Below are 26407 nucleotides of genomic sequence, written 5' to 3' on the forward strand. Positions count from 1 at the left end.
TTTATGCGTCAGATGGTTGTTTCACTTCAGTCTTTTCATTGATTTCCAGCTGAAGTTTCATGGCATCCATTTTCATCATGAGTTCCTCCATTTCTATATCTGTCACAGATAGTGAGTTGTTTTCAGTGTGGCTTTTATAGTTCATCAGTGTTATTTCAATGTTCTTGTACTTATTTTCTAGTATTGAAATAGTACTTTTATGTACCATTATGTCTTGTCTTGCAATGGATAATCTCATTTGAATAGCAGATCGAATTTCTTCATATTGTTTTAATACAGCTGTTTTCTCATTAGTGGCAATCGTATCTTTCAATTCATTATTTCTTGACATCATCATCATGACTTCACTTGTAAACTTCTTTGCTTCAGATCTGATTTTCTCATTTTGTTCAGTTAATTGTTTATCCAAGTTGGCAATATTTTTCAACAAAACTTTATATTCAGAATGAATCATGTCTCCACCATCATTATCAAAGGAGGCGAAATCGAGGGCTTGCTCATTTGTTCTCAGCCTTTTTACTTCCTTCAAAACCCGTGCTACATTTTTTGCTTCTTGTCTGTACGAGGCCACTTGAGATTCATATTTTCTATAGAGTTCTTCCATTGTCATATCTTTTTCAAAGAAAATTTCTTGGTTGATCGACTGCAGTTGTGCTTCCATCTTTAAATTTTCAAACTGTCTTTGAAGCAGATTAAAATTGTGAACAAACGAAACATCAGGCTGGACTTGATTTTTATTGGAAGCTTCAGCCTCTGCTGGCCCATTAAGTCCCTTTTGTCTAGCCATGTTTTCCTTGTCAGATTTCACCTTTAATTCCTGTTCCAAATATTTAATTTTGTCTTGGAGCAGTAAGATTTCATTATTGCCTGAACGAGTACGCTGACTGTTCATAGTATTCTCGGATTGAAAAGCATCGGCATGCTCAAGTACTTCTTGGTATCTCAATAACACCTCATCTAATTCCTTTAAAGTATCTTGGTGTTCGTGATGTAAATTGGCTAATTCAGATTCTAATTCACGAACACGCTTGCTGTCACCTTCTTGATGTTTTCTTGTCTCCAACGCGTTTTCAGACAAAACTTGTTCTAGTTTCATCTGAAGCTCGTATCTTTGTCTTTCACAATTGTCGTACTTTTCACGCAGAGCATTTATTTCATCGTCTTTTTCGTCTGGATGGTTTTCTATCTGTTTGTCTAATGACGCTGGTTCACTAGGGTTTGAAATCAGAGTGTTTTCCTTTGTGGTCTTAAGTAATTCTTCTATCTTGGCTTTTAATGCCAATCGCTCCTCTTCGCTCACATGTAATTGTTGCTCTATCTCACGAATGTATTTTTCAGTATTTTCGTCTACTTCTTTGAGATTCAAAATTTTCTTTCTTAACTCCATCATCATTTCCCTATCTTGTACAGATTCTTGTACTGTAGCCATCAGCTTTTTTTCTAATTCTGCGATATAGGTTTGATCTTTTTGCTGCCTTTCTACTAATTTTCCCATGCGTTTCTTCATATCAGCTATTGTCTTGTCTTGATTTTCAATAATCGCTTTATTCTGTTTAACTTTGTCCAATTCTTCCTCTGCATGGTTAAGAGCAGCCTGTAAAAAGACAATTTGAGATTCAAGTCCAGATGCAGTCTTTTCGTATTCCGCAATGACAGGTTCTACAATCATTTGAAAGTCTACATTCGCATTAGTTTCTTGACTTAAACGAACCAGCTCTTCTTCAAGGAAAATATTTCGATCCTTAAGAACTGCAGCAGTACTTTCGGAAGCTTCTAACTGATGTTGTAAATCACCGATAATATGATGTTGTTTATTGGCTAAGTCTTCAAAATCCATGTTAGCGAGAGCACTACTGGTTGAAGAGAAATCATCGCTAAAATCTGATAATAGTCTACTATCAGTAGACATTTGCATTTTGGTGGGTGTTATACTAGAAATAGGTGTATTACTTTGTTTTTTAAGTTCATTTTTCAATTTGGCAATCGTATTTCGCAAAAAGTCCAAATTATCGGTCGTCATCCACTCTTCCATTTCATTCTTTTCCATCTTATTTTTAATATTTCTTGCTCTGTTGGCATATTGAAGCGTATTCATTGTTTCTGCCAAATTTGATTCGGCTGGACTCACACAAGCAATCATTAATGTCATTGCATTTCCACCCAATGAATCTTGCAAAAGTCGAGTCAATTTTGAATCACGATATGGAACATGTGTGCCCTTTTTTGAGGGATCTCCCAAGGCTGAAATCACATTTCCAAGAGCTAAAAGTCCAGCATTAATATTAATACCTTCTTTTCTTCTGTCTCCTTCTGCAGCGGTTCGTTTTAACTATAAGATACACGTTAGTATACATGCATGTACCTTGCCTCGAATCCCATTACTCTTTCACTACCAGCTAAATCAACAAAGTGAAACTTTGAAGCTGTAATCACCCAATCTCCATCATCATTGCTACTGCTATTATTATTATTATTGTTGGCTGAACGACCCATGAGACTAAGTCTTTGCTGTTTGGGTGACTGGACCTTTAAAGGAGCGGGGCTAGTTGATCTAGAGGTTGGAACAAATTTTTCTTGCTTTAATGTAACTGAAAAAATAGCGTGTGATCGACTTGATTTTTCATTCATATCGGTTGAACCGGTTGCTCTATTTTCAGTCCCTTGCTGTAAATAACTAAATAGGATAGGCTTTAGTATTTACTTTGCATATAAAAAAGAATACTTTACTATAATACATCATCCGTGCTATTGACAGACACTTCTCTTACTCCTGTCCAATAGATATGTCCTTTTGTGTCTTCTCTGATGGTTACTGGAGGCTTTTCATGAGGAGGCGCCGAGTTTAATAGATCAATCAACTCTTCATTATAAATTTCAACAAAGGAAACTTTGACAGAATATCTATAGGTATTGTTGCTCATTACTTGCGATACAGGTCGAAGACCTCGCAATCCATTATTCATCGGAGTCTGTTCGCTGCTTTTCTGCTGCAGAGATTCAAACAATAAGGACATGGATCTTGGAATGATACCTACTCCTTCTGGATTTGTTTGTTGATCATGCTGTGCTGTGCCCATTGTATAAGTCTTTCCGGATGATGTTTGACCCTAAATTTTCTTTTTAATCAACGATAAAAAGTATTTAGATCAATTTAAAATAATTATTTTACATAGGCAAGCATTGTCACATTGTATCCTGGCATAAAAAATTTAGCTAAAGTCATAAAATAACTAATAATACTTGTACCTTCAATAAATTTATAAACTGGTCTTTGACCAAGGGCAGCAAATATGTCGCTTTGTTGTGTCTCAGAGCCAAAAACATGATCGTAGGTAAAGTACTTGTTTTGAGAGACAATCTGAACATGCTTTTCATGAGCACGAAGTACATCTCCACTACTGGAATTTGCAAATCGAGGTTGTGCTCTGTCTCTTTCTGTCAAAGGACGAATTCGAACGGCTAACAATAACGAGTTATTATTTTCGATTCTCTTACTTATTTTTTTGTTGTATACTTGCCTACTTGAACAGCAGCAGTTTGTGCTGTGCTTTCTTTAATCATCTCAAAGATGAAAGAGAAGAAAAAAAAAATCTGAAGAAAAATAGTTTGTGTGACGAGATGATAAAATAACTGAAAATCAACTTTATTTCAATAGCTCTTGCACTTTAGCGAGACAGCTTTTTTTAGATGAATTAAAGTTGTTTTTGAGACTATTCTCTTGTTTATTTTGAATGATTTGAGGTTTTTTAAACAGGAAGGCAATAGAATTAAAATTGATTTTGGATTTAACAAAAAAAAAAAAAATAAAAAAAAAGAATCATTGAAAAGCACTCATGAATTTACTACATCAGACCAAGAGCATGCCTATAAAATTCAAGCCATAGAAAGCATAGTTGAGAAATGATCCATTGTTCGATTAAACAGGAATTTCATTAAATGTACAGTTGGCTCTTCTGAGTTCATCATGAAAGATACAAGCCCGTCAAGGTCAGATCAAATAAAAGGAAAAATAAAATATCCCTTCGGGATCAAGGGTAAAAAAAAAGGGGAAACAAGACCAGAGAAGAGGAGAAAATTATGTGCCTTTAGTGGATGCGAGTCGTTGTATAAAGTCAGAACCTAACATTTGAACTTGATAGGAGCTTCTTTAATAAAAGCGTTAATGACCATATACCTCACGTGGGAAAGGATAGAGAATTGGCCTGCAAGTTCATCTAATACAGGATAGAGACCAACAATATCAAGAGTTTGGATATAGTACGTTGGATAAGTATGAAAGTGAATCTTTTCTGTCTGCAGATAGATTAAGCTGACGATGCATGCCCAGACATTGGACGGTGTTGAATTTTATGAGATGATGAGAGTTGCAAAAACAAGGGTATAATGATTCTCTGGGTAACTATCTCAGGTCTCGATGTAAATATCGACCTCATTCCATTCATACCATAAACAAGTAGAAGATAGGGTCATTGAATTGTTTGGGACTGCAGTATGAAGGCAGCTTTATGTTTTTGTGCCATAATTATCAACCCAAATTGGACTGTAAAGTATGCTTTTAACATTGCAAAGCTAGTAGATGAGTAAACAATGATCAGACAAGAGAAGGGAATGACATACTATTCAGAAATCATTTACTAAATTTGCGAAAGAATTAGCCCAATTAAAATGAGCAATAACTAATTCAGGAAGCAAGTTTAATCATTCTAGAAACTAATATGGACAAATCCAGTATACAAGATAGTCAATCTGCAGTTGAACACAATTTATTCCGAATTATTGGTATTCTTTTTGAGAAAAAAGTTCGTGCAAATAAAACAGAAAAAATGGTACAAAAGTAAAAATAAATTTAGTGTAGAAGCAGGAGAAGTTTTTGAGCAAAAGATAGAATAAGGATAATAGCAATAATGAGTACATATAACAAATTAAAAAAATTAGTAGGTAGAAAATAGATAATATACCAATACATGAAATTTATCAATAACTCGAATCCTACATTCAATGATAAAAGGCGCAACAATTGATTGTTAATAAACAAAGTACCAATCTATTAAAGTTCAAGCTTACTAAAGTGCATATAAGGTAACACAGCGATAACTGTGTTGAAATGTTACAAGGTTCTAAATAAAACTTGTCATTCTACATTCTTCTCAGATCTCCTTCTTCTTCTAGTCCTATCACGCTGAAATACCTCTCTGGTATTTCACCATTTAAACAAAAATTACGAATAATATCAATCATATTTAGGGGTGCTGTCAAATACCGACTCCATAAACGTTCATAAGGTTCTTCAGTACCTGAACTGCTTTGCACAGTCAATCTGTAATTTTAATTTGTACATCTAAGAGACAAAAAACAACAAGTTAGCGAACAATTTTTATAATTATTGATTAGAGTATTTGATTACCAAAGTAAACCATGAAAAATAACTTCAAGATTATTTTGCCTTTTATGTGGCCGTGGATTTGGTATTCTCTTGAGGCTGTCAGACTACGATTTTCACAAGAAGTGCAGCACTGACTTGTTCGACACTCATCAATCAAATACACTAAAAACCGTGTTCCTCTAGCTGCCTTTTGAATCCGATGCCTCCCACAGGTTCTTGATACCAGGTGCTTAGAGCGGGAATAATTGCCCATAACGAAAACAGCATCGTTTCCAAATTTACTTTTCAGTTTGATGACCATATCCTCGCTAGTTTTCTGCTTTTTAATGCACTTGGACAGTTTCAATTTTCGATGTAAGGAATACATAGTGAAGTAATTGGTTTTAGTTTAAATATAATGTCTTTGCAACAATTCAGTAATCAATGCATGATTTATGAGGTAACTTTAAAGTTCATTTGAACTTTAATTTTCTTTTGAGCTTTATTTTTTATTTCAACTTTATTTCTTCTTTTGGATTTGATTCCTGATTGAGGAATCCTTTCCTAAAATTTTATATCTTTTTTTGAATATAAAAAGGACAACCTTTTTATGACTTTTAACTTCATTTCTCTTCAATTATATATCTTAAATATACTTTATCAATAAATCAAGTATTTTTTTTTATCTGAATTTTTTGATATAACACTCTTAAAATACACGCAAGACAAGTCCCTTGAAGCCAAGTATCTTCATTATAAACACTTTCAAAACTCTTATCCAATTACTTTATTACAAACAAGTCTGATCTACTTAACAAGATCTGGTGGTCACTTACAACAAGCAAATCCAATATCAGTACTTAACTCAAGTCTTATTTTTTTATTCTATTTCATCAACTTTATTCTATTTCAAAATCGTTAACTCCTACAAGCCATTAAAGGAAGAGAAATTACATTGTATAGCCTATAAAGGTGTCCTTTTTTTTTAACGTACTGTTATTTGGAAGGAAGAACGGTTGCAGATGAACCTGTACTTGCAGATGTTAAGGTAAAAATTAATAGAGAAAAGACATTTTTACGTTCCTTGTATTTTAACTACAAAGTTTAAAGTGGTTCGTTCATGACAATGATGTCAGTAAAGAGTTATTGCAATTTAGGGAGATATGTAAAGAAGAAGGAACAAAGGGAGAAAAACTACAAAGCAATATTGATGAATTGTAAGTCGTTATTGCGTCAACCCTTCCTGTGTAGTAAATAAACTTTCTATTGCTTGTAGGGCATTAAACAGTATTTTCTTCATATCTTCTAAACACAATAAGTATACTGGCATTTCAGAAAGTACGTATAAAGCAATGATTCAAGAGCTTGAAGAGAAGTATGATGTTGGAGAAGAAGTCGATTCGGATGAACTTGATCAATTTCAAGTTGAAGAATTAAGGAAAACATACAAGGTAGCTTACTATGACAAATATAATTTATAATTGTTGTCAACAATGATCAATGGCTTCTACAATTGCAGCTCGTAAAGAAAGCAATTGAAAAATCAAAAAGAGGGGCAAACAATTTGATGTTTGATGTAGAAGGAATGAAAGAAAAAAAGAGTCAATCCATTGTTAACTTGTAAGAGATTGTAGTTAGAATATGCTGTTAAATTATTATTAATAGCCGCCTTTTTTACTCAGTTTAAATGAACACTGTTTGCCTTTCTCCTCTCGTTGCAACGAGGATATCTTCACCAAGAAATTTGTTATTCCATTGTTATCACCTTTCTTGAGAGAAAATAAACACTTAAAACAATTTGGGTAAGCATCTCAGCTATGAACAAGACAAGTAAAACAGCGTTTCCTGAATGATTTACTCACTTTTGCTTAAGCAACGATGACGAATCTAATGGCAGCAAAGAAAGAAGGGGAATTTATGGGAGAAAATCAGATGGTGGTCTGAAAATAGTCTATAAAGAGCACAAACAACAGGTTCTGCATATGGAAATAAAAAGCCCCAGTGTTGTATCGGAAGATCAAGTACACCATCCGGACTTTACTAAACAAGGAAACTTAATGAAGGATGAAGTGGACTTGATGTTGAAAAGAGACTTTCCAGAAGATACACCCGTATTTGGTATTTTGGTGGGAGGCTCTATATTTGTTTTCGCGCTTTCACTTTGAGAAACGAGAGAACTGGTACAAAACTGTGGTCTTCAAAGGTGATAGTCCCTTCAAACCCATTCAATGCAAGGCGCAACATTCTACATATGTTGACGTGTTCAAGAAGGTTGGAATTCACACGTCAAAGGTGGCTCGCGCCAACAGAAAGAGTGCTCTGAATATGATTGCGCAAGAGAATGACTCTAGCGATCAGCAAAGAATGGTAGGAAGATGGGGAACCGACAGAATGGTGGGATGTTATGTTTCCAGCTTATCCGTGGAGGCAATGGAAAGCCTTGCCGGTTTCAATGGCCAGCAACACTCAAATTACTTTTTGCCAAGAGCTGTCATCAAACCATCATTGGCACTTCAAAGATTGGTATTCAAGGATATTGAGTATTGGAAGGAGAGATTTAATACAAGACATGATGTGCAAGAAGACATAGCTGGCCCCAATTTTCTCCACTTGTTTGCGCATTTGCGTATTGTTTTGCTGTAGGCAAAAAATATAACTATGAACATATCTATTTGAAATGTTTAATTTTTTTTTTGTTAAATCCAAAATCAATTTTAATTCTATTGCCTTCCTGTTTAAAAAACCTCAAATCATTCAAAATAAACTAGAGAATAGTCTCAAAAACAACTTTAATTCATCTAAAAAAAGCTGTCTCGCTAAAGTGCAAGAGATAATAATAGCAATTAAGCAGAGTGAAGAGTTTCCAAGAACTTCTTGTTGGCAGCAGTGGAAGTAGGCTTCTTCTTTTGAACCTTGGCAACCTTACCATTAGCGACCTTTTGAGCTTTAATGATTTCAGCACGACGAAGGACTTGGGCGTAAGGGTTCAAACGGTTCATGACACCTTGGTTCTTAAGAGGGTTCTTCTTTTGAGTGAAGGGACGTTTGTGGTGCTTGTTACCAGCGGGACGGACAACAGATTGGATTTCATCAGAATTGATGAGACGAGCAACATCAGGGTTAGTCATAATATGAGCGGGCAACACATAGTCTTTCTTCAAGGCAGCGGGTGTTTCATAGGTACCATAAAGTTCGTCCAAAAGAGTGAAAGCAGATTGAGTCCAAATAATGAAACGACCTAAATGACCACCAGGAGCTAATTGCAACAAGTTCAAGCGACGTACATTGACGAGTTCCAAGCCGGGCAAATTGCGGAAAGCTTTGACGAGGCCATTGTCTTCATTGTAGATGACAAGAGGACCACGACGTTGACGATGACGACGGTTACGAAGTTTACCTTGACCAGCGCGAAGTTTACGAGAGTTGGAAACCTTGACAACATCGGAGTAAGCATTAACGGCCTTTAATAAAGCAACAGCTTCTTTAGTCTTGGTCAATTTTTCAATAGAATCATCAACAACAAGAGGAACTTCTTCAATCTTTTCAACACGATGTCCACGAGCCATGACCAAAGAAGGAAGAGCAGAGGCAGCCAAAGCAGAAACTGTGGCAAAACGCTTTTGGTTCAAGTTTGTCTTGATTTGCCATTTTCTCCAGGTCTTGGTAGGAGCAAACATACGACCACCACGACACATGTTACCGAAAGCAGCTTGACCAGCACGGTGAGTACCGGAACCGTTGACACGAGGAATACGGGCAACAGCACGACCAGTACCCCAAGATTCAGCAGAAGTTTGCTCACCAGCCTTGGAAGAGACAGAGTGAGGTTGACGCTTGTTCTTGGCCATGTTGGTGTGGACAAAGTTGACAATATCGGGACGAATGGGTGCCTTAAAGACAGCAGGAAGAGGAACAGTGCTAGCGACATTCTTGCCACTATCGGCATAGACGTTGATGACAGGTCTGGCAGCGGACTAAAAAGATCAAAACAATTAATAATCTAAAGATCAATATATATATCTTCCATCATCTCCTTCAAAAAAAATAAGATATAATCGTAAATAAGTTGATTTACTGACTAACTGTGTTGATGAAGAAAACGATGGATGTGCAATGGTGGAGATGTTACCATCTTTATTAGTTTATAAGATTGTGAGAAGGATTCAAAGAAATATCTTTCTGAAAGGACTTTGTTGTCTTTTATAGGTTGAGCTCAACCCGGGCCGGACATGCATTTATGTCAATGCGCCGTCTGGAATTAAAACATCTGTTTTCTCCATAAGCTTATGTCTAGCGTACGTTCAACAGAAGAACTTGAAAGGTTATCGAACATTTCAGTTGACCATAATATCCCTGTAAAACTGTATTTTCGGTCTGCAGAGTTATTGCTTAAACAAGCTCGAGTTTATAAACTTGAAGATGACCTGGAGCATGCTTATATACTCTACATGAAATACACAAAGTAACCACATCTCAACCACCTACAGACATTGCCAGACTGCTAAAACTTTGTACATTTAGTCTAGGTCTCAATGAGCTACCTAAACATCCAGCCTATAGAAAAGTAGAAAATAAGAAAAATATCAAATCTTTAAATAAAGTAAATATGTGCAACGAAAAAAAAATAAATAAAAAAAAAGCTTGGCAATCACCATTAACATAACATGAAGAACTGTTTAGAAGCACTTGAAGCATTGGAATACCTGAAACCTCAGCTGGATGAAAAATATCTAAATTATAAAAAGGAGCAACAACATCAACAAGTAAAAGTAACAAAAACACCACAGACAGAGACTATGCAGCATGCTTTAAGGCCTCTGTCAGTTGATAGCTTAGATAATCATATGAAGGAATGGAACTTACAAGAAGCTTTAGAGGGGGTTGCAGGTGTCGGATACAGTGAAGCAGCAATAGATCAAAGGTAGTGTTAAAGAACAACAATAATAAGTATCTTGCTTATGAACGTGTACATAGTTTATACAATCCCTCTCAAAAAACGAATTACCCTGATTTACTCTTACTTAATCAAAGTGATAAGTAAAGACGATTCGCTTATTAAAATACACCTTAATAATTTTTTACCCTTTAGATACAACTACCAGGCAACATACCGTAGTCATCTTCCAACATCTGCACAAACGCCGTCACCACCAAAATTGCCTCCTAAAATATCAGCTCAGCAGTCCAACTATCCAGTCATTCCACCGAAGATACCTCTTAGTGCAGATGTACCCAAGTTGCCACCAAAAATTAAAATAAGCTCAGGCCCAACTGTAGATGGTAACTAACTGTGTATAGTTTTAACAAAAGTACATTCTAAATATTATTTATGTAGCATCCTCAGAAAGAGGGGAACCCTTACGACAAATGATACTTCCAGAGTTTTTGCAAAGAAAGTTTTTGTCAATCGCAGAGCCCAATACCCGCAATAAGATTGAAACTTGCGGTATCTTGGCCGGCAAATTAGTAAGCAAAAAGAAATAAGATAGCGTTATCATCTAATAAATATTTATGTAGAAAAATAATACACTAAACATTACAACTTTAATAATTCCCAAACAAAAAGGCACACCCGATACATGTACTACCGAAAACGAAGAAGAACTATTTGATATTCAAGACAAGCATGATTTACTTACATTTGGCTGGATCCATGTAGGATACTTACATTATGAAAAATTATAATAATAATGATAATAACATATCAAATAGACGCACCCAACGCAATCTTGCTTCTTAAGTTCTGTTGATTTGCATACACATTGCTCTTATCAGCTTATGCTACCAGAAGCAATAGCCATTGTTTGCTCACCATCACAATCACCAGAGTACATATTATTGCTTATGTATATTTAACCTCTCTAATATTTCATTTCCGTATAGTTTTGGCATCTTTCGATTAACAGATCCGCCAGGACTAGATATTATCAGTAATTGTAAAAAACAGCCCGCGTTTCATCCTCACCCGGATTTACCAATTTATACTGTAAGACATTCACAGAAAGACAGAAAAATATATTAACTCTTTTGTACTATAAGGATGTTGTGAATGATGGTCACGTCAAAGTATTGGATTACGATTTTAATGTATTAGATTTAAGAAAATAGTTTATTTGCCTATACAAAATTGTCCAAATAAAACATCGAGCACTTTATCTACATCTATGCGCCCTGTAATTCTGCCCAAGGCATTTCCTGCTAACCTTAATTCTTCTGCTGATAGAACAATCTCTTCTGCAGGCATATCTTTATAACAGCAATAATAAATAAATGGTAATCAAATAAATATATACACATTATTTTACCTAGAAATGCTTTTAAAGATCGAACACATTCTTCAAGATGATTTCGGTGTCTGGCTTGGGTTATTAATACAGGACTTGCCAAAGCCTCATCATACCTTTATAATAATTAAAAATCATAAAACAATATAAAGTTTAGCTTATATATACCGCGACTTAAGTATATCAATGAGCTCTGTTAAAAACTGATCCATGCCTAAACCTGTCTCGCAGCTTACTGTCCATACTTTCTTTGCATTCACTTTTTTTTTAATTTTTTTAGATATATCCGACAGCTCCTGGTGAGATATAGTATCCTCTTTGTTTAGTATCACATATGTATCATTATCGATCATTTGTTCAATCATTGGGTCAATAGACGCTCCATTATCTAAGGGTAGCATACAAATCTTTATATCCGAATTATCAATTCTAACATAAAGTGCGTTATTATTAGTGTAAAGAATAGTATTTGTCTACCTATTCTTGGCTCTCTTAATGCCTTCCATTTCGATTGTATCCTCTGATTCTCTTAAACCTGCAGTATCACACAATATAACTGGAAATCCACCCAAGTCAAGTTTAACCTCCACGATATCTCTTGTCGTACCCGGAATGTTTGATACAATGGCCGCTTCTCTTTTAGTCAGTTTGTTTAAAAGAGTGCTTTTTCCCGCATTTGGTGGGCCCATGATTGCTACATGAACACCACTACGCACAATCTCGCCCACACGACTATCATCTAAATGTTTTGATATTGATTCATATAGCCTTTTGACCTTTTGAGTAACTGAAAAAAAAGGGCTTAGAATTGATCAATGTATACCGTATTCCTTCCTATACCTTCATCTAATACTCCATCTTCAATGTTCTCATCTTCACCAAAATCTATAACAGCTTCTGTTGTTGCCATGCATTCAATTATTTCCTTTCTCCAATTCTCATAAGGCACCCTGAGGCCTCCCTGTTTGGTATGAAGGTTAACTGACTAATTATTCTTTCTTTCTACTAAATGTACCTCAGCCTGCTGCATAGCGAGCTTCCTTTGAATCTCTGTCTCTGCATTCAGCAAATCTGCTAGTCCTTCCAATTCTGTAAGGTCTAACTTGTCATTATCAAAGGCTCTGACATGCTTGATTTAGAATGATAAAATGTGCGTAGCTTTTGTTGTACCTCTTTGCAAATTCTCCTTGATCCGCCATTCTAAAATCGTCTATTTCCTTCAGTGCATCGAGTACACCTCTTATTACGGCATTTCCTCCATGAATCTGTAATTCTACAGAATCTTCTCCTGTAAAGCTGTGAGGTCCAGGAAACCAGAGAACAAGCCCACGATCCAGTGTTTCGCCACTGATTGGGTGTCTTATACGTCTAAAGTTGGCTTTTCTAGGCTCTATCCGTTCGCTTCTCAGCGTCATTTTCTCTATAGTCTTACATAAATAGGTGTAAGTTTGTTGCTGCAGCTGATCACATTGTACACATTACTTTTTTGGCGCTTCTCCCTGATATACGAATAACAGCTACACCGGCTTTTCCTGGAGAAGTAGAAAGGGCATATATTGTTTCCGGTCGTTGAATAGTACTTATACTACGTCCATTATAAGGTGCTGTACACCTTTGCAAAATTGACTTGGAAAATCTATGCATGTTGAGAAAACAAAAAAGAAAGTCCCTTTTAATTTTTTCTTTCTTTGAACTTTTTTTAGATGCATCGATTAACGACGATTCTTGAGAAATCAAGTTTCTTTAAGCCCCAAAGGATTACCTATTACTTGAATCAAGCTAATTACAAGACAGTAGCCGAAACAACAGTACCAATTTCAAACCGTCAAAAATTTAAGCAGATTCAACCTTCACCGAAATTATATGAAAAGCTGGAAAAGCTAGGATTTGGTACCTTGTTAAGAACAAAGCGTTATGCTGGCCTTCATAAGCAGAAACAAAGGCAAGAACAAAAACAACTAAAATGGAAGGATCAAGCAGGATCTGTACCTGAGCCAAAGTATCATGTAATAGAAAAGCAATTTCCTGTTTGAATCATAACCTAAATCTTTTGTAGTTTCCTTTGCTTTCGTTTTTTGCTGGCGCCAAAGTACACACCTCAATTCCACCTGAAAGCCTTGAAGAGATTGCCTTTGTTGGTAAGCAAAGAATACGACAAAAACAAATTCAAAAAAAATTCTTAATTGTTTTAAAATAAGGAAGATCGAATGTTGGCAAGTCAAGTTTATTAAATAGCTTAGCAGAGACAACCATTGTTCGTACCTCAGATAAGCCAGGTCTTACACAGCAACTTAACTTTTTTAACGTTGGCAAATTATTCCATATGGTTGACATGCCAGGTTACGGCTTTGCTTTTGCAGATGAAGCGGAAAGAGCTAAATGGAGAGAATTGGTATTAGAGCAAAGCAGGACTGAAGGAAACGAATCTAACGATATTGTGTAGATGGAAACCTATATATCAAGTAGAAAGACATTGAAGCGAGTTTATGTTGTGCTAGACGCAAGGCATGGAATAAAAGTGGCAGATGTAGATTTTTTGAAAATGCTAGACAGGTGAGAGAGAGCTTTGTGTTATTTATATGCAATGCGTATATAAATTTTTATGTCATAGCAAACGTGTCAAATTTCAAATTGTTTTGACAAAATGTGATCTTCTTGTACTTCCTGATTTGGCAAAACGAATCACAGTGGTTGAAAATGATATCAAACAATTTCGCAATGCCGTCCAGGCTGTCATTGCTGTCAGTTCAAAGACATCATCGGGTATAAACCAACTCAGAAAGGAGATGCTATTTTTAACAAATCATTTGAAACCCAAAGAGTTTTATGAAGCTATCGAGGAACAAAAGAAGGAGAAACTCGAAAGAAGAAAAAGAAAAGATCATTAAAACATTAGGTTCCTGTTTCTTTTTTTTCTTTTTTCATGCCTTTAAGCATAGAAAATAAGGCATAATTTTTTTAAAAAAATAAAAACAAAAAAAAAAGCATAGAAGATTGTACATAAAAAGATATATAAGAAAGAGTAAACATGAATTACAAAAAATGTGAACATTAAACATTTGTTCTTGTAAATATGAAAAAGAAAAGAGAAAGGGAAGTAATGATAATAAATATGAGGTACCAGACCAGAATTAACCTATCAACTAAAGGTTTCTAAAAGAAACCTGCTGTTTTTCTTCCTTTTGATCTCTTCAGTGAGGCCAGCTGCATCATTGCGACCGCCGCATCCACTTCCCCTAAACCCTCTTGTGTTGGATTAGGAGGCGGTGAATCCAAAGTGGTAGTGCGTATGACCGAACGTAGAGGGGGTAGATGTATGGGCCCTTTGCCAACAGGGTGGCTTGCAAATGGAGAAAGGAGAGATGGCTGCAAGGACATGCGTCGATGATTTATGGAAAGGAAGTGTTCATTATCGCTTGAAGCATTTCTTCTTGATGGCATTCCGGCTGTTCTTTCATCAAAACTTGAACGTCTGTACTGCTCAGACTTTTGCACAAAAGAATATTGAGGTGGAGGTGAAAGCATAAAAGTGTTTTGTGGCAGCCGATGACTGTTGTAGTGCTCTAAGTTAGCTGAAAACGCCCTGATAAGGTATGGATCATAATATTGATGAGGGGGTGAAAAGGGAATACTTGATCTTAATTGTTGAGATGGTAGATAAGGACTAGCGAAGCCTAGGCTTTCTCTTTTTGGTATATCCTTGACGCTCTGCCTCCGTTTTTCATTCCCGTTTGTCTGATAGATATTTCGAGTGTTGTGACTCTGTAGATAAGGGACATGTTTAGGATAAGGATGACTTGTCATAACTGAGTGCGTATCTTGATAATTCATAGAATAATCCAGCTTGTTTTGATAATTTTGTTCCAAAGTTTTATCTGCAGAAGATAATTTCCTTTTCCGTGAGCTTACCCTGTTTTATATTAGAAGAAAAATGAGCGATTTAAGGAGGACAACAGCTTATTTCTTACATTTGTACTCTGTGTTCCTTTCGAATGCGAATTCTGGCACCCTGATCGGAGAATGAACGTGAAAGAAAGGTGGATTCAAGCATGCCTGGAAAATTTTTGGTGGAATAGACTTGGAAGATATCTGAATAGGTTGATTTCAAGTTGGTTACTCCCATTTCATCTATGCTGAATACTGAGAATTTAAGTCTAAATTTCCCTTCTGATTTAACAGAAAGGTCTCCAAATACAAAAAATCCACCGTCTGTTTTATATAAATTAAGCTGCATATCCTTCATTTACTGCTTTTATATGTACCTTGATTATTGACATCCTTTAATTTGTACATGGACGATGTTGTTTGTCCAGATAATATGTTTTGTGATATGCTCACAATTTCTTCAAGAGTATCAGGATCAGCCAATGATACACACATGAACAAATATGGATTTTGTAAGAAATGCCTGTCAAGTTTAAACGATTAGTCGTTCAATAGGAACATGATACTAAATGTTTTTCTTTTACTGTGATTCTTGTGTATTTGTATTGTCTAATTCTATTTGCACAATAGGCGGTGGGTCTACTGGACGACGGTCTGTTTTTATTGATTGTTAGGTCCAATTAAGTTTCCCTTTTATTGTATTTACCTTTCTCATTATTTGTACTACTGCGAGCCTGTACTGGCTGTTGGCGGACACTAAGGATAAGTCGACTGGAAACAAATTAGATACTTGTTTGTGTTTTTCACATAAAAAAAATACTTTACTTTGAATCTGTGTGTTGCATAGCAGCAGAATTTGATGTTAAATAATTATAGTTATTTAAGGTACTACCTCTGGACATTTATGTAAAGGATATGTAGGAAAAGAGAAAAATAAAAGAATAAAATGAGACTATTACAAATTATATTGTCTTTATCAAAAAGTTGTAGCTGAAAGAGGAAGTGGATTTGTTATAAAAAATATGGAAATTATGTATGTGCGTAGCTACAAGTCGGTAAATACAACGGCTTTTAATAAATATAAAGTGACAGAAATATAAAAAAGAGTAATAATAATAATAATAAAAAAAAGGAAGAGAGATGAAAGAATGATGTTGAAAGTAAAACCCTTATTTTTTTTCTACAGCTATTTTATATGAAAATGAGTTTAGATAAATAGGGATTGGTTATTAACCTAGATGTATGTTAACATCAGTCAAGTATGTCTATGTGCATCCCAAGTAACTATATACACTTAATCAAGTACTGCAATCCCGGTCTTTCTATTATTATTTCTAAAATTGGCAGACTCGTAAAATAGACTGACAAAAGGGAGAGAGTTTTTAGAAAACAAACTTGGGTACTTACGGGGTAAAACATCATAATTTATCACTGACCCGCTAATCTGTCCGAAGATAAATAATCATAAACACTTTGTTCCTATTCTACATTATTAAAATTGCCTTAGACTTCCTTTTAATTGCATGCTTGGTGACCGTATATCTCATAAAACACTTTCAATCTAATATTTTTTTTTTCTAATTTTAGTTTTAGGTCAAGTTTGCTCCCTTTTGTTTCCCTGATCTTGGATCATACCACATGGATTTTCTTCTTTAATCAAAACTATAACAAGTTTTTTCTTGCTGTAAACAAGCGGCTTTTATCAGTGCGTAAAAGTAGAGCCTATAAGAGTGATAAAGCCATTAAGGAAACAATCATTGATCCAAGTTTAAATTCATTTTATGAAATAATAACTTAAAAAGAAATAGTACATTATTTTAAAGTTACACCTTCAACCGCTTCAGAAATAAAGTGTTATTGTTGATCAAGTAACAACACGAAATATTCATCTCCTTTTACCCAAAGAAACTCTTTGCCCTATTTTTTTTTTTTTTTTTTTTTTTTCTCACTCAAAACAATAAGCAAAATAATAATTTAGGAACAATATATAAGCAATAAAGACACTCGTGGTATTTTGATTGCATCGTTTTCTCGGGAATGCTATGCTTTTTTTTTTGTGTATTTTCAGGTACAAAATGATGCATGCTTCTTTTCTTTTTTTAAAAAAAAGGAGGGGGGGAGGGAATGAAATGGGATGTAAAATGGCAAACATCATACATTTGATCAAATGATGGGATAAAGAGAATACAAATCAAAAAGCAAAAGAATATATATAATCCTACAAAGCGGAATTAAGGTACTCTTGTGCCCTTGTTGTAGTATGACAAATGCTCCTGTGTCCTCGGCAAACAACTATAATTCATGCCGTTGAGTTAGAACGTCCCTTCCTCCTGAATGATTTCCCTTGGAGTTATGGTTACCATAGAATAGATGCAGATTATAAAAAAGATGTACAAACATCGATTTTAAGGGTTTTCTATCCGTAATTTATCATTCATTGTTTTCCCTTTTGTTTTATTTATCTTAAATTCAATTTATATGACAGTCTTTAATGCACAATGTTTAATTCTAATCATTAGCCACACACTCACAAAGTCGTCATCACTGCTAATTTGCAGATGACAACACTTGAGAAAAAATGAATTGACAAATGAGAAGAGACGGATGTTTATTGAATCACGAAATAGGATATGGAGTACTTTTAAAATTGTTTTATGAGTCAGTATCATCATGATCACCCACTCTCTTTCTTTCTCTCTTTCTCTACCTTTCTACTACCCCTGCAGTAATTACCCTGTTATTGATTCAGTATTCAATCAGGATGATAATAAATCTTGGTTATAAAGATATGTCTCCTATTTGGAGAATAGTTACTCCTGTTGCATATCTGGACAAATAATGTGAAACTGCCTTGTTAATTAAAGTGCCTTTTTGTGCACTATGCTTACACGTGTGCGTGCAAAGGTACTCTTTTTATATATAAAAGAAAAAGGAGAGTAAAATCAAAGGTATAACTTCATAGAATCATTTGTATCTTTATTAAACATGCTCAACTGTACCTAACCATCAGTACATCATGAAATCTCAATTAAAATTCTCTAGAACGTCTTTATTATAAAATATGGTTCAGATACATTATGAGATTATAAATAAGCAATCACTATTGAATTCATCAAGACTATTTTTTAAAAAAAAAGTCTTTTTTGTATTGTCGAAGCCAACTGAGTGTTATTATAAGGACTTTGTAAATAAGAATTGAAAGAGTAATCAATAGTTCATTAAGCTTGTTTCAGAGGTGAAATGGATATTATTATTATAAGCCTCTTTTGATTTGTCATGTAAATAACAAACATTGACCTTTTTATTTTCCCTTTTATGCTATTATGAATCCGTTTCCCTCCTTTTTTTAAACTCAATGCATAGCATGTCTATTGAGCAGTTTTCATATAAAAGTAGCATACTTTTGTAATTTGCCTGTTGCTTTTGTCATCCTTTTTCTCACAACTCTCTTAAACCTTTATTCTTTTCATCCGTCTTCTTTTCCTTTCCTAATTCTGTACTTGTGACGTAAATGAGTAAAAAACATCCAAGAGTACTTGATGCGTCAGATTGTTAATATATCTTTATTGCCTAATTCTATCAAATGACAATGTTAATAAGATCCATGTTGTGTAACTATCGAGGAATTTTTAAGGAGTTCATATGTCTTTGTACCTGATACCCTGCATAAGAAGTGGAGGGTTTTGAAGCTTACAATAATCTTCATCTAATAATCAATTACATCTACCTCAGTATGATATCCATCTTCACCAAGGCAGATCCAACCATTATTAACTATTCTTTTTTCCTTTTTTTTTTTTTTTTTTAAAAAAAAAAAAAAAAAAAAGAAACAAAGGGCGCATTATTAGTTATGTTAACATAGACTTTACTCTTAACAATCTTGTGTATCTTTGAAAATCATGTGTTTAAAATACAAATCTCCTTTGGAAGGCTTTATTTGTAGCAGTGTCCATTCAATAATATTTTTCTCTTTGATACCTGGATTCGATCTGTTCGGCAAAAACAAGCCTTATTTAAACGTCAACTTATTCAAGTAGACTCAACAAAAGTATTCTGTGAGTATTTACTGCAACCTAAGTGTTTGCAATAGAAACGATCGTCTTTATATTTCATGAGAGTCAACACTCTCTCATTATTCTTCGGCTCTATGCACTCTTGGATCTACTTTTTATCTTTGGCATTTTACAGCCAGTTTTAAAATTCTCAGCAAGCACCTCTCTTATGATTTAGCAAAGTAAAGTAATAAAATACTTGCCCCTTTATTTGATTTAATCTTTTCATATCAAATCTCAACTGTGTAATCAAGCACAGTGTTTTATCCTAGGAAGACCTTAGAGCTACAGGAACGTTTAGGAACATACAATGGTACACCTAACTCTCTATTAAACTATTTGGTTCAACACCGATCAACAAACTCTATTCTATAAAGAGTCGTCAACAAGCCCAAAGGCTCGGTTAACATTCGTTTACAGCATCAAATTTCTGTTTATGGTGGGGTACACATTGCCAATATACTCATATTCTTCAAGTTGTAGCATCTTCTGCGTATTAAAAATCTTTTAAAAAGCGTCTGTAGAAATATATCTTTTATTGTGTATTAATGCATAACTTGTAACCTGTTTCCCAGGATTGCCAAAACAGCTTTAGGTCAACTATAAAACAAAGGTGGCTTTCTATTACTGATCGTAAAAGTTCAGTAAAAATTCTCCAGTTTCCATATATTAATGCATTATTGCTAAACTGTTATTAAAGAATACGGGGCTTCCTGTACAAGTCCCTGGTATCTACATTACTGTCTTCATTTGATGCTCCTTCACATATCATTCCTATAGTATTAAAACATTCTAGATCTTGTGGTAGCATAAAAGATCTCCATTTGCTAATTTACGTGTTTAGTCCTCTATACTCCTGCCAAAAGCGATCTGACAATATCTTTGCAGACCAGTCTAATCATTCTTTTCAAAAATATATGCAAACAAGACCCACAAGAAAAAAAAAAACCAAATTTAGCAAGTTTCTCTAAATACAAAATGTATATCATTGCTTTGAGCGAGATTTCTTTTCAAATGGTATACAATTCAAAAATAAGCAACACGGTGGTTCTCTAAATGTCTTACAAAAAATAAAAATACTGTTCTAATGGAATCTTACCTCCAAGCCGTTTTTTGCATCTTTATTGTCATCTCAATCCAACAACGGTGATTTTGACAATGAAAACCATCAAACTGAATCAAGTATCAGCTTTGACCTATTCATTGAACAAATAAACTATGATGATATCACATAACAGCAATGAACAACCGTCAATTAAAGATAATTTTCAGCTTCAACACAAATTCATAAATCATAGATATAGATAACAATCACTGGAAGGCCGTTATCAATAGTTCTATGCATCATATTTCCAGAAATGTATGGTACACACTTTTCCATAAAAATTTATCCGCTCGATCCAATTTGCACAGAATCATCCCAGCAAATGTAGAAGACGAACGTTATCAACTGCGTAAATTACCAGAAACAAAGTAGTCAATACTCTATTTGCATTCAAAAACAAAACTTGTGGAAAGCGACTCAATATTCCAGGATTTATTTACACTTAGTCTATCCAAGTGTTTTGTCTTAGATTGCCCTGACAAGTTTACAATACATGCTTTATTTTCCTACGGTTATCCAATCTGTATGGAAAGCTCGCTGGGTAATAATTTTTTGAATAGACTCCTGTCTTGGACAAGCTTGTCATCATTTAAATCTAGAAAAAACTATCGAAACGATCTTTTTACAATTCTTTATGCTAATATCTTTGTATTTTTATAACAAAATGCTGCTTAATACATCTATATCACGTTTATATCATTATACTCTTTAACAAGTTTTAATAAATATTAAAATTTTCATTTACAAAAAAAAAAGTAAAGGCACTGCATGTGGCTTGAAATTTTACTTGCTTATTTTTGAAACTTGGTCCTGTTAAAAAAATATTTATCATTTTTTTTTTTTAAAACACTGAATCATGCCTCAAGCAACAAAGAGAAAAAGATCTTCCAGTGAAAGCTTCAAGGAAGTACGTCAAAAGATTAGAGCCTTAGAAGCAAGTTTATCAGACAAATCGAATTTGAACAACATTGTTGAAGTCTTCAAATATGCAAAGAGTGACAATCCTCAAATAGTACATGCGGCAATACACTCACTCAACCGCTCATTCACTTCCTTTTTAATGAAAGGAGATCTTCAAAAAGTGAAAAATACAGATCAACCTTCCGCCAAGGATAAAGTTCAGATTTGGCTTCGTGGACAGTATATTGATTTCCTTGTTCATGTTCGAAGTTTGCTTTCGAGCGATGAACCCGGACTTCAACTTCCTGCACTTAACATATTGATGAACAATATAAAGTCAGAATCTGAAAACGTTATGAATTTGAATGGTTCTTATCATTTTGCCAATAATGTTTATGGCCCCATTGTTAAAGCAATCATTAGTAATGCAAACTTTAACGATCACCTTCGAAAAGAATTGGTAGACAAGTATCTGAATATATATGACGATTTGAGACACTACTTTTTTAAAGATGCTGCGTAAGTTGATAGTCCAGGATAGGTGACATGTTATCTAACTTTAATCTTAGTGAAATAATGGAACACGCTTATGAAATAAAAGAAAGGACTACTGAAATAAAACAACAAAAGAAAAAGATCAAGTTAAGTGGAAACGAGGAGAAGCCAGAGAATCTCAGTTTGATGGCCAGTAATGTCCTTTCTATTCTGGAAAACATCAATACAATGCCAACTGAAGTTTCAGAAATTGATGAATTTTGGACTGTGAATCCAGGTCAATACGAAAGTAAAAACGAAAAGGTCAAGACGGAGGATGAGGAGCTTTTAGGTGATGAAGGTTTACTTTCTGATACGGAAGAGCCAGAAGAAGACGTGACAAACAAGCAAAAGAAAAAGACACATCCTTTACTTCAGCTTGGTGTTCATCGTCGAGGATTTTCCGAATGTTGGCTTAAACTTTTAAAATTACCCCTTACAGAGGAAATGTATAGAAAGGTTTTGTTGATATTGCACAAGCGAATCTTGCCACACATGTCAGAGCCAAAATTATTGATGGATTTCTTGACAGATTCATACAACATTGGAGGTGCTGTTAGTTTATTGGCATTGAATGGATTGTTTACTTTAATTACTGAGCACAACTTGTAAGCGATATTATAAAAGAGAGAACATAAGATAATAACAAATATTCTGTGTATAGAGACTATCCAGATTTTTACAAAAAACTCTATACTCTGTTGGATAGAAACGTGATGCATGTTAAATATAGATCCAGATTCTTTCGTTTATTGGAACTTTTCTTATCATCAGCGTAAGTATGATAGTTTTTCTTGTAGACAGTTTACTTAGAATGCAAATAGATATCTTCCTGCTGCATTGATAGCCGCATTTATCAAGCGTATGGGACGCTTATCACTGACCGCACCACCAGCAGCTTGTGTGATTATTATCCCATTCATTTATAATCTTTTGAAACGCCACCCTACTTGTATGTGTCTTATTCACAGTAATAAGTCTGTAGATAATGCTGCTACAGATCCATTTACCATGGAAGAGTTAGATCCTTATGAAAGTAAAGCAATTGACTCATCTCTTTGGGAAGTGAAAACATTGTCTGAACACTATTATGCCAATGTATCAACTCTTGCTAAAATATTTGGTGAACAATTCTTGAAACCAAAGTACAACCTTGAAGACTTTTTAGATCATACTTATGCAACAGTAAGTGTGCTCATCCATGTATTAAGTTAATTTTATTAATTTTCTTTCTGTAGTTCTTTGCAACTGAGATTGACCGTAAAAGGAAAAAAGCGCCAGCATTAAATTATGAGAAACCAGCGGAAAGCGTTTGGGAGATTTAATGCAAATAAATAGATTATCATTTCACTTCTTTGTCTTTATTTTTAATAGAAAACCTCTTTATTATACCTTTTTTTTTTACAAGCATTTATTCTGCATCTGCTTCTTCATCGTTTGTATCGAAAACACCTTTTGATCTCTTGGTACGCTCACGTTGATAAAATTCAGCCAAGATGTTTTGAGGAATACGATTTAATAATTCTTTAGGGAAGATACGAAGAAGAGACCAAGCGAGATCAAGAGATTCATAAATAGTTCTTGATTCATAAGCGCCTTGGGCAATAAATGTTCTTTCGAATTTTTCCAAGAATTCAAGAGACAATTTATCTTCTTGATTTAATGCTTCTTCACCAACAACAGCCTTCATGGCAGCTGCATCACGACCAATGGCGTATTTGGCATACTGTTAAAAATTGTGAGTCAATTATGAGTCCACTTGAAATAAAGATTTCTTTACCAATTGGTTAGAAACATCACCGTGATCTTTTCTAGTCATACCCTCACCAATGGCTGACTTCATAAGACGAGACAAAGAAGGCAACACGTTAATAGGAGGATAGATTTGACGATTGTCAAGTTGACGGTCAACAAAAATTTGGCCTTCAGTAATATAACCAGTTAAATCGGGAATAGGGTGGGTGATATCTATAGTAAAGAAAAAAAAAAAGGTGTCAAAAGATATTGTACTACATGCATCTATTTGTTTTACCATCATTAGGCATAGTTAAAATAGGGATCTGAGTAATAGAACCGTTACGTCCCTCAACTCTACCAGCACGTTCATAAATGGTTGACAAATCCGTGTACATGTAACCAGGATAACCACGACGACCAGGTACTTCTTCACGAGCAGCAGAAACTTCACGCAAAGCATCAGCATAAGAACTCATATCGGTCAGGATAACCAACACATGCTTTTCGAGTTGATAAGCATAGTATTCAGCAGTAGTCAAAGCAAGACGAGGTGTGATGATACGTTCGATACTATTTTCATAAATGAATTAAATGTACTGTATACTAGCTATATATACAATTTGCTTACGTAGGGTCATTTGCCAAGTTGAGGAAAAGAGTGACACGTTCCATAGAACCGTTTTCTTCAAAATCTTGTTTAAAGAAACGAGCAGTTTCCATGTTAACACCCATAGCACCAAATACGATAGAAAAGTTTTCTTCATGACCATCGTGAACGCCTTTAGTAGGAGCTAACTTTTGAACAAGGCCTGCTTGACGACAGATTTGAGCGGCAATATCGTTATGGGGAAGACCAGCGGCAGAGAAGATGGGAATCTTTTGACCACGAGCGATAGAGTTCATGGTATCAATAGCAGAAATACCAGTTTGAATCATTTCTTCAGGATAAATACGAGAGAAAGGGTTGATAGGAGAACCATCGATATCCAAGTAATCTTCTGCAAAGATCTTGGGGCCTTTGTCAATAGGTTTACCAGATCCGTTAAAAACACGACCCAACATGTCTTCAGAAACAGGAATACGTTGTGTTTCGCCAGTGAAAGTAACATGAGTTTGCTTAGCATCGATACCAGATGTTCCTTCAAAGACCTTACAAACATTTAAGTTTTATTTATATATTCTATATGATCATGGCTTTACCTGAACAACAGCCTTTTTTCCTTGAACCTCTAAAACTTTACCTTGACGAATGGTTCCATCAGGTAGAGTTAAGTTGACAATTTCAGAGAATTTAGGAAACTGTTTTATTTTAGTAAGCATCATGTAAACTAGAAGCCTGGAAGGCAACACTTACTTTAACGTTATCCAAGATGACCAAAGGGCCGTTGACACCGGTGACGGTACGATAATCTATTTCGTTTCAGCTACATTTTATCTTAACTTTTTGCTTGCATTACCTAAACGAGGCTTTGCAATGAAATCTCTAGTAACAGCGGACTTGTGAAGTTCAAAAGCTTCACGAGCACTAAGAGGTTTAGCCATTTTGTATTAAAAAGTTTTTTCCAAAAAAAAAAAAAAAAAAAAAAAAAAAAAAAAAAAAAAAAAAAAAAAAAAAGGAGGGCAAAGAAGTTTGTTTTCAGAGTTTCAAGTTTCATCGGTAATTGAATAAGTACGGTCTTATGTCACCGCTCAAATATGATTTAGATAACCCACTGCTGTTTTTCTTCAAATACATTCTGCAAAACTTTAATACATGCCAACCTTAGAACAGATATTCAAAAGCGATTTGATGAAGAAATGAACAGCTTTTTTCGTTCATGTGCTTTTTTCTGATTGCTCAAGAGCCTCATATCCTTCTGCAACAGTTACGGCAACAGTTGACACAATAAAATCATTGAGCGGCATAAATTTTTTACTCTATCTCTTTATGGCTGCAATTCCTTAGTTTTAGTTAATAGAGTAACTCTTTGATTCTGTGTTTCTCGGTTCTTAGTTAGCTTGCTTTTTTATAGTCATATCAAACTTTGTCATTAACATAGATTGCTTATAAACAGTCCTTCCTTAAGCAGAGAGAAGCATCTGTACAGTGCTCCCGATGCCATTTCGCGGTTTTTCAAATCCTAATTCGATGTTTTAACATTGACCAATTAGTGAGATTTAATTCTCCAGTTTATTATTTTTCGCAAAAGGAAATACTTAGCCAGAACCTGGTGGTTCCGGTTTTTGTATGGTAAACTACACTGCCAAGAAACGGTTGCTAGATTTGATCCTCATGTTACCACTATCTGCAAATTCTGTTGCGCTCCATTAGAAGACCTTCATCATTTGATTATCGACTGTCTCTTCAAGTGGTCAATATGGCAAGAAGTCCTCTCGCGTTTCTCACCCTATCTTGAGTTCTCCCCTGACGACGTCAGATCAATTTTACAGCATCTGTGCTACTTCAACTTTGTCGATAGTACTAAACTGGTAATTCTTAGCTCTTATACCTGTCTCTTCATATGGCGCGTCCACTGGCGGTATATTTTTTATAACACCCCTTTTTCGT

The 26407-nt window shown here is 34.8% G+C and overlaps 11 protein-coding genes across 11 annotated transcripts; 6 read left to right on the plus strand and 5 right to left on the minus strand.

Annotated features, from left to right (window-relative positions):
- Position 1: 1 nt before the first annotated feature.
- On the minus strand, positions 2-3561 carry RO3G_09578 (uncharacterized protein; the record flags this gene model as incomplete). The annotated part of the gene is made up of 5 exons (XM_067664163.1): positions 2-2329; positions 2383-2664; positions 2769-3107; positions 3170-3395; positions 3515-3561. 5 exons carry the CDS (start codon positions 3559-3561, stop codon positions 2-4), a joined length of 3222 nt encoding a protein of 1073 aa, XP_067520264.1.
- Positions 3562-6384: 2823 nt separating this feature from the next.
- Positions 6385-6843, plus strand: RO3G_09579 (uncharacterized protein; the record flags this gene model as incomplete). Its single annotated transcript, XM_067664164.1, has 3 exons — positions 6385-6410; positions 6466-6579; positions 6639-6843. 3 exons carry the CDS (start codon positions 6385-6387, stop codon positions 6841-6843), a joined length of 345 nt encoding a protein of 114 aa, XP_067520265.1.
- Positions 6844-7687: 844 nt separating this feature from the next.
- On the plus strand, positions 7688-7902 carry RO3G_09580 (uncharacterized protein; the record flags this gene model as incomplete). Its single annotated transcript, XM_067664165.1, has 2 exons — positions 7688-7729; positions 7777-7902. 2 exons carry the CDS (start codon positions 7688-7690, stop codon positions 7900-7902), a joined length of 168 nt encoding a protein of 55 aa, XP_067520266.1.
- A 303-nt stretch (positions 7903-8205) lies between these two features.
- RO3G_09581 (60S ribosomal protein uL4) lies at positions 8206-9494 on the minus strand (the record flags this gene model as incomplete). The annotated part of the gene is made up of 2 exons (XM_067664166.1): positions 8206-9336; positions 9492-9494. 2 exons carry the CDS (start codon positions 9492-9494, stop codon positions 8206-8208), a joined length of 1134 nt encoding a protein of 377 aa, XP_067520267.1.
- Positions 9495-10026: 532 nt separating this feature from the next.
- On the plus strand, positions 10027-11470 carry RO3G_09582 (uncharacterized protein; the record flags this gene model as incomplete). The annotated part of the gene is made up of 8 exons (XM_067664167.1): positions 10027-10283; positions 10337-10399; positions 10452-10642; positions 10698-10828; positions 10880-11017; positions 11075-11190; positions 11246-11348; positions 11402-11470. The coding sequence occupies 8 exons, from the start codon at positions 10027-10029 to the stop codon at positions 11468-11470; spliced, it is 1068 nt and encodes a 355-aa protein (XP_067520268.1).
- A 286-nt stretch (positions 11471-11756) lies between these two features.
- RO3G_09583 (tRNA modification GTPase TrmE) lies at positions 11757-13061 on the minus strand (the record flags this gene model as incomplete). The annotated part of the gene is made up of 6 exons (XM_067664168.1): positions 11757-11762; positions 11883-12075; positions 12124-12385; positions 12487-12607; positions 12662-12767; positions 12817-13061. 6 exons carry the CDS (start codon positions 13059-13061, stop codon positions 11757-11759), a joined length of 933 nt encoding a protein of 310 aa, XP_067520269.1.
- Positions 13062-13349: 288 nt separating this feature from the next.
- Positions 13350-14534, plus strand: RO3G_09584 (uncharacterized protein; the record flags this gene model as incomplete). The annotated part of the gene is made up of 4 exons (XM_067664169.1): positions 13350-13652; positions 13703-13784; positions 13845-14085; positions 14258-14534. The coding sequence occupies 4 exons, from the start codon at positions 13350-13352 to the stop codon at positions 14532-14534; spliced, it is 903 nt and encodes a 300-aa protein (XP_067520270.1).
- A 474-nt stretch (positions 14535-15008) lies between these two features.
- On the plus strand, positions 15009-15173 carry RO3G_09585 (uncharacterized protein; the record flags this gene model as incomplete). The annotated part of the gene is made up of 1 exon (XM_067664170.1): positions 15009-15173. One exon carries the CDS (start codon positions 15009-15011, stop codon positions 15171-15173), a length of 165 nt encoding a protein of 54 aa, XP_067520271.1.
- A 437-nt stretch (positions 15174-15610) lies between these two features.
- RO3G_09586 (uncharacterized protein) lies at positions 15611-16026 on the minus strand (the record flags this gene model as incomplete). The annotated part of the gene is made up of 2 exons (XM_067664171.1): positions 15611-15855; positions 15909-16026. The coding sequence occupies 2 exons, from the start codon at positions 16024-16026 to the stop codon at positions 15611-15613; spliced, it is 363 nt and encodes a 120-aa protein (XP_067520272.1).
- Positions 16027-21544: 5518 nt separating this feature from the next.
- On the plus strand, positions 21545-22734 carry RO3G_09587 (uncharacterized protein; the record flags this gene model as incomplete). The annotated part of the gene is made up of 2 exons (XM_067664172.1): positions 21545-22107; positions 22158-22734. The coding sequence occupies 2 exons, from the start codon at positions 21545-21547 to the stop codon at positions 22732-22734; spliced, it is 1140 nt and encodes a 379-aa protein (XP_067520273.1).
- Positions 22735-23533: 799 nt separating this feature from the next.
- Positions 23534-25401, minus strand: RO3G_09588 (V-type proton ATPase subunit B; the record flags this gene model as incomplete). Its single annotated transcript, XM_067664173.1, has 7 exons — positions 23534-23848; positions 23903-24090; positions 24155-24429; positions 24488-25008; positions 25060-25158; positions 25214-25269; positions 25317-25401. 7 exons carry the CDS (start codon positions 25399-25401, stop codon positions 23534-23536), a joined length of 1539 nt encoding a protein of 512 aa, XP_067520274.1.
- Between the last annotated feature and the right edge of the window lie 1006 nt (positions 25402-26407).

This window comes from Rhizopus delemar, genomic scaffold, assembly GCF_000149305.1.
Source record: "Rhizopus delemar RA 99-880 supercont3.7 genomic scaffold, whole genome shotgun sequence".
Classification (NCBI taxonomy): Eukaryota; Fungi; Mucoromycota; class Mucoromycetes; order Mucorales; family Rhizopodaceae; genus Rhizopus; species Rhizopus delemar.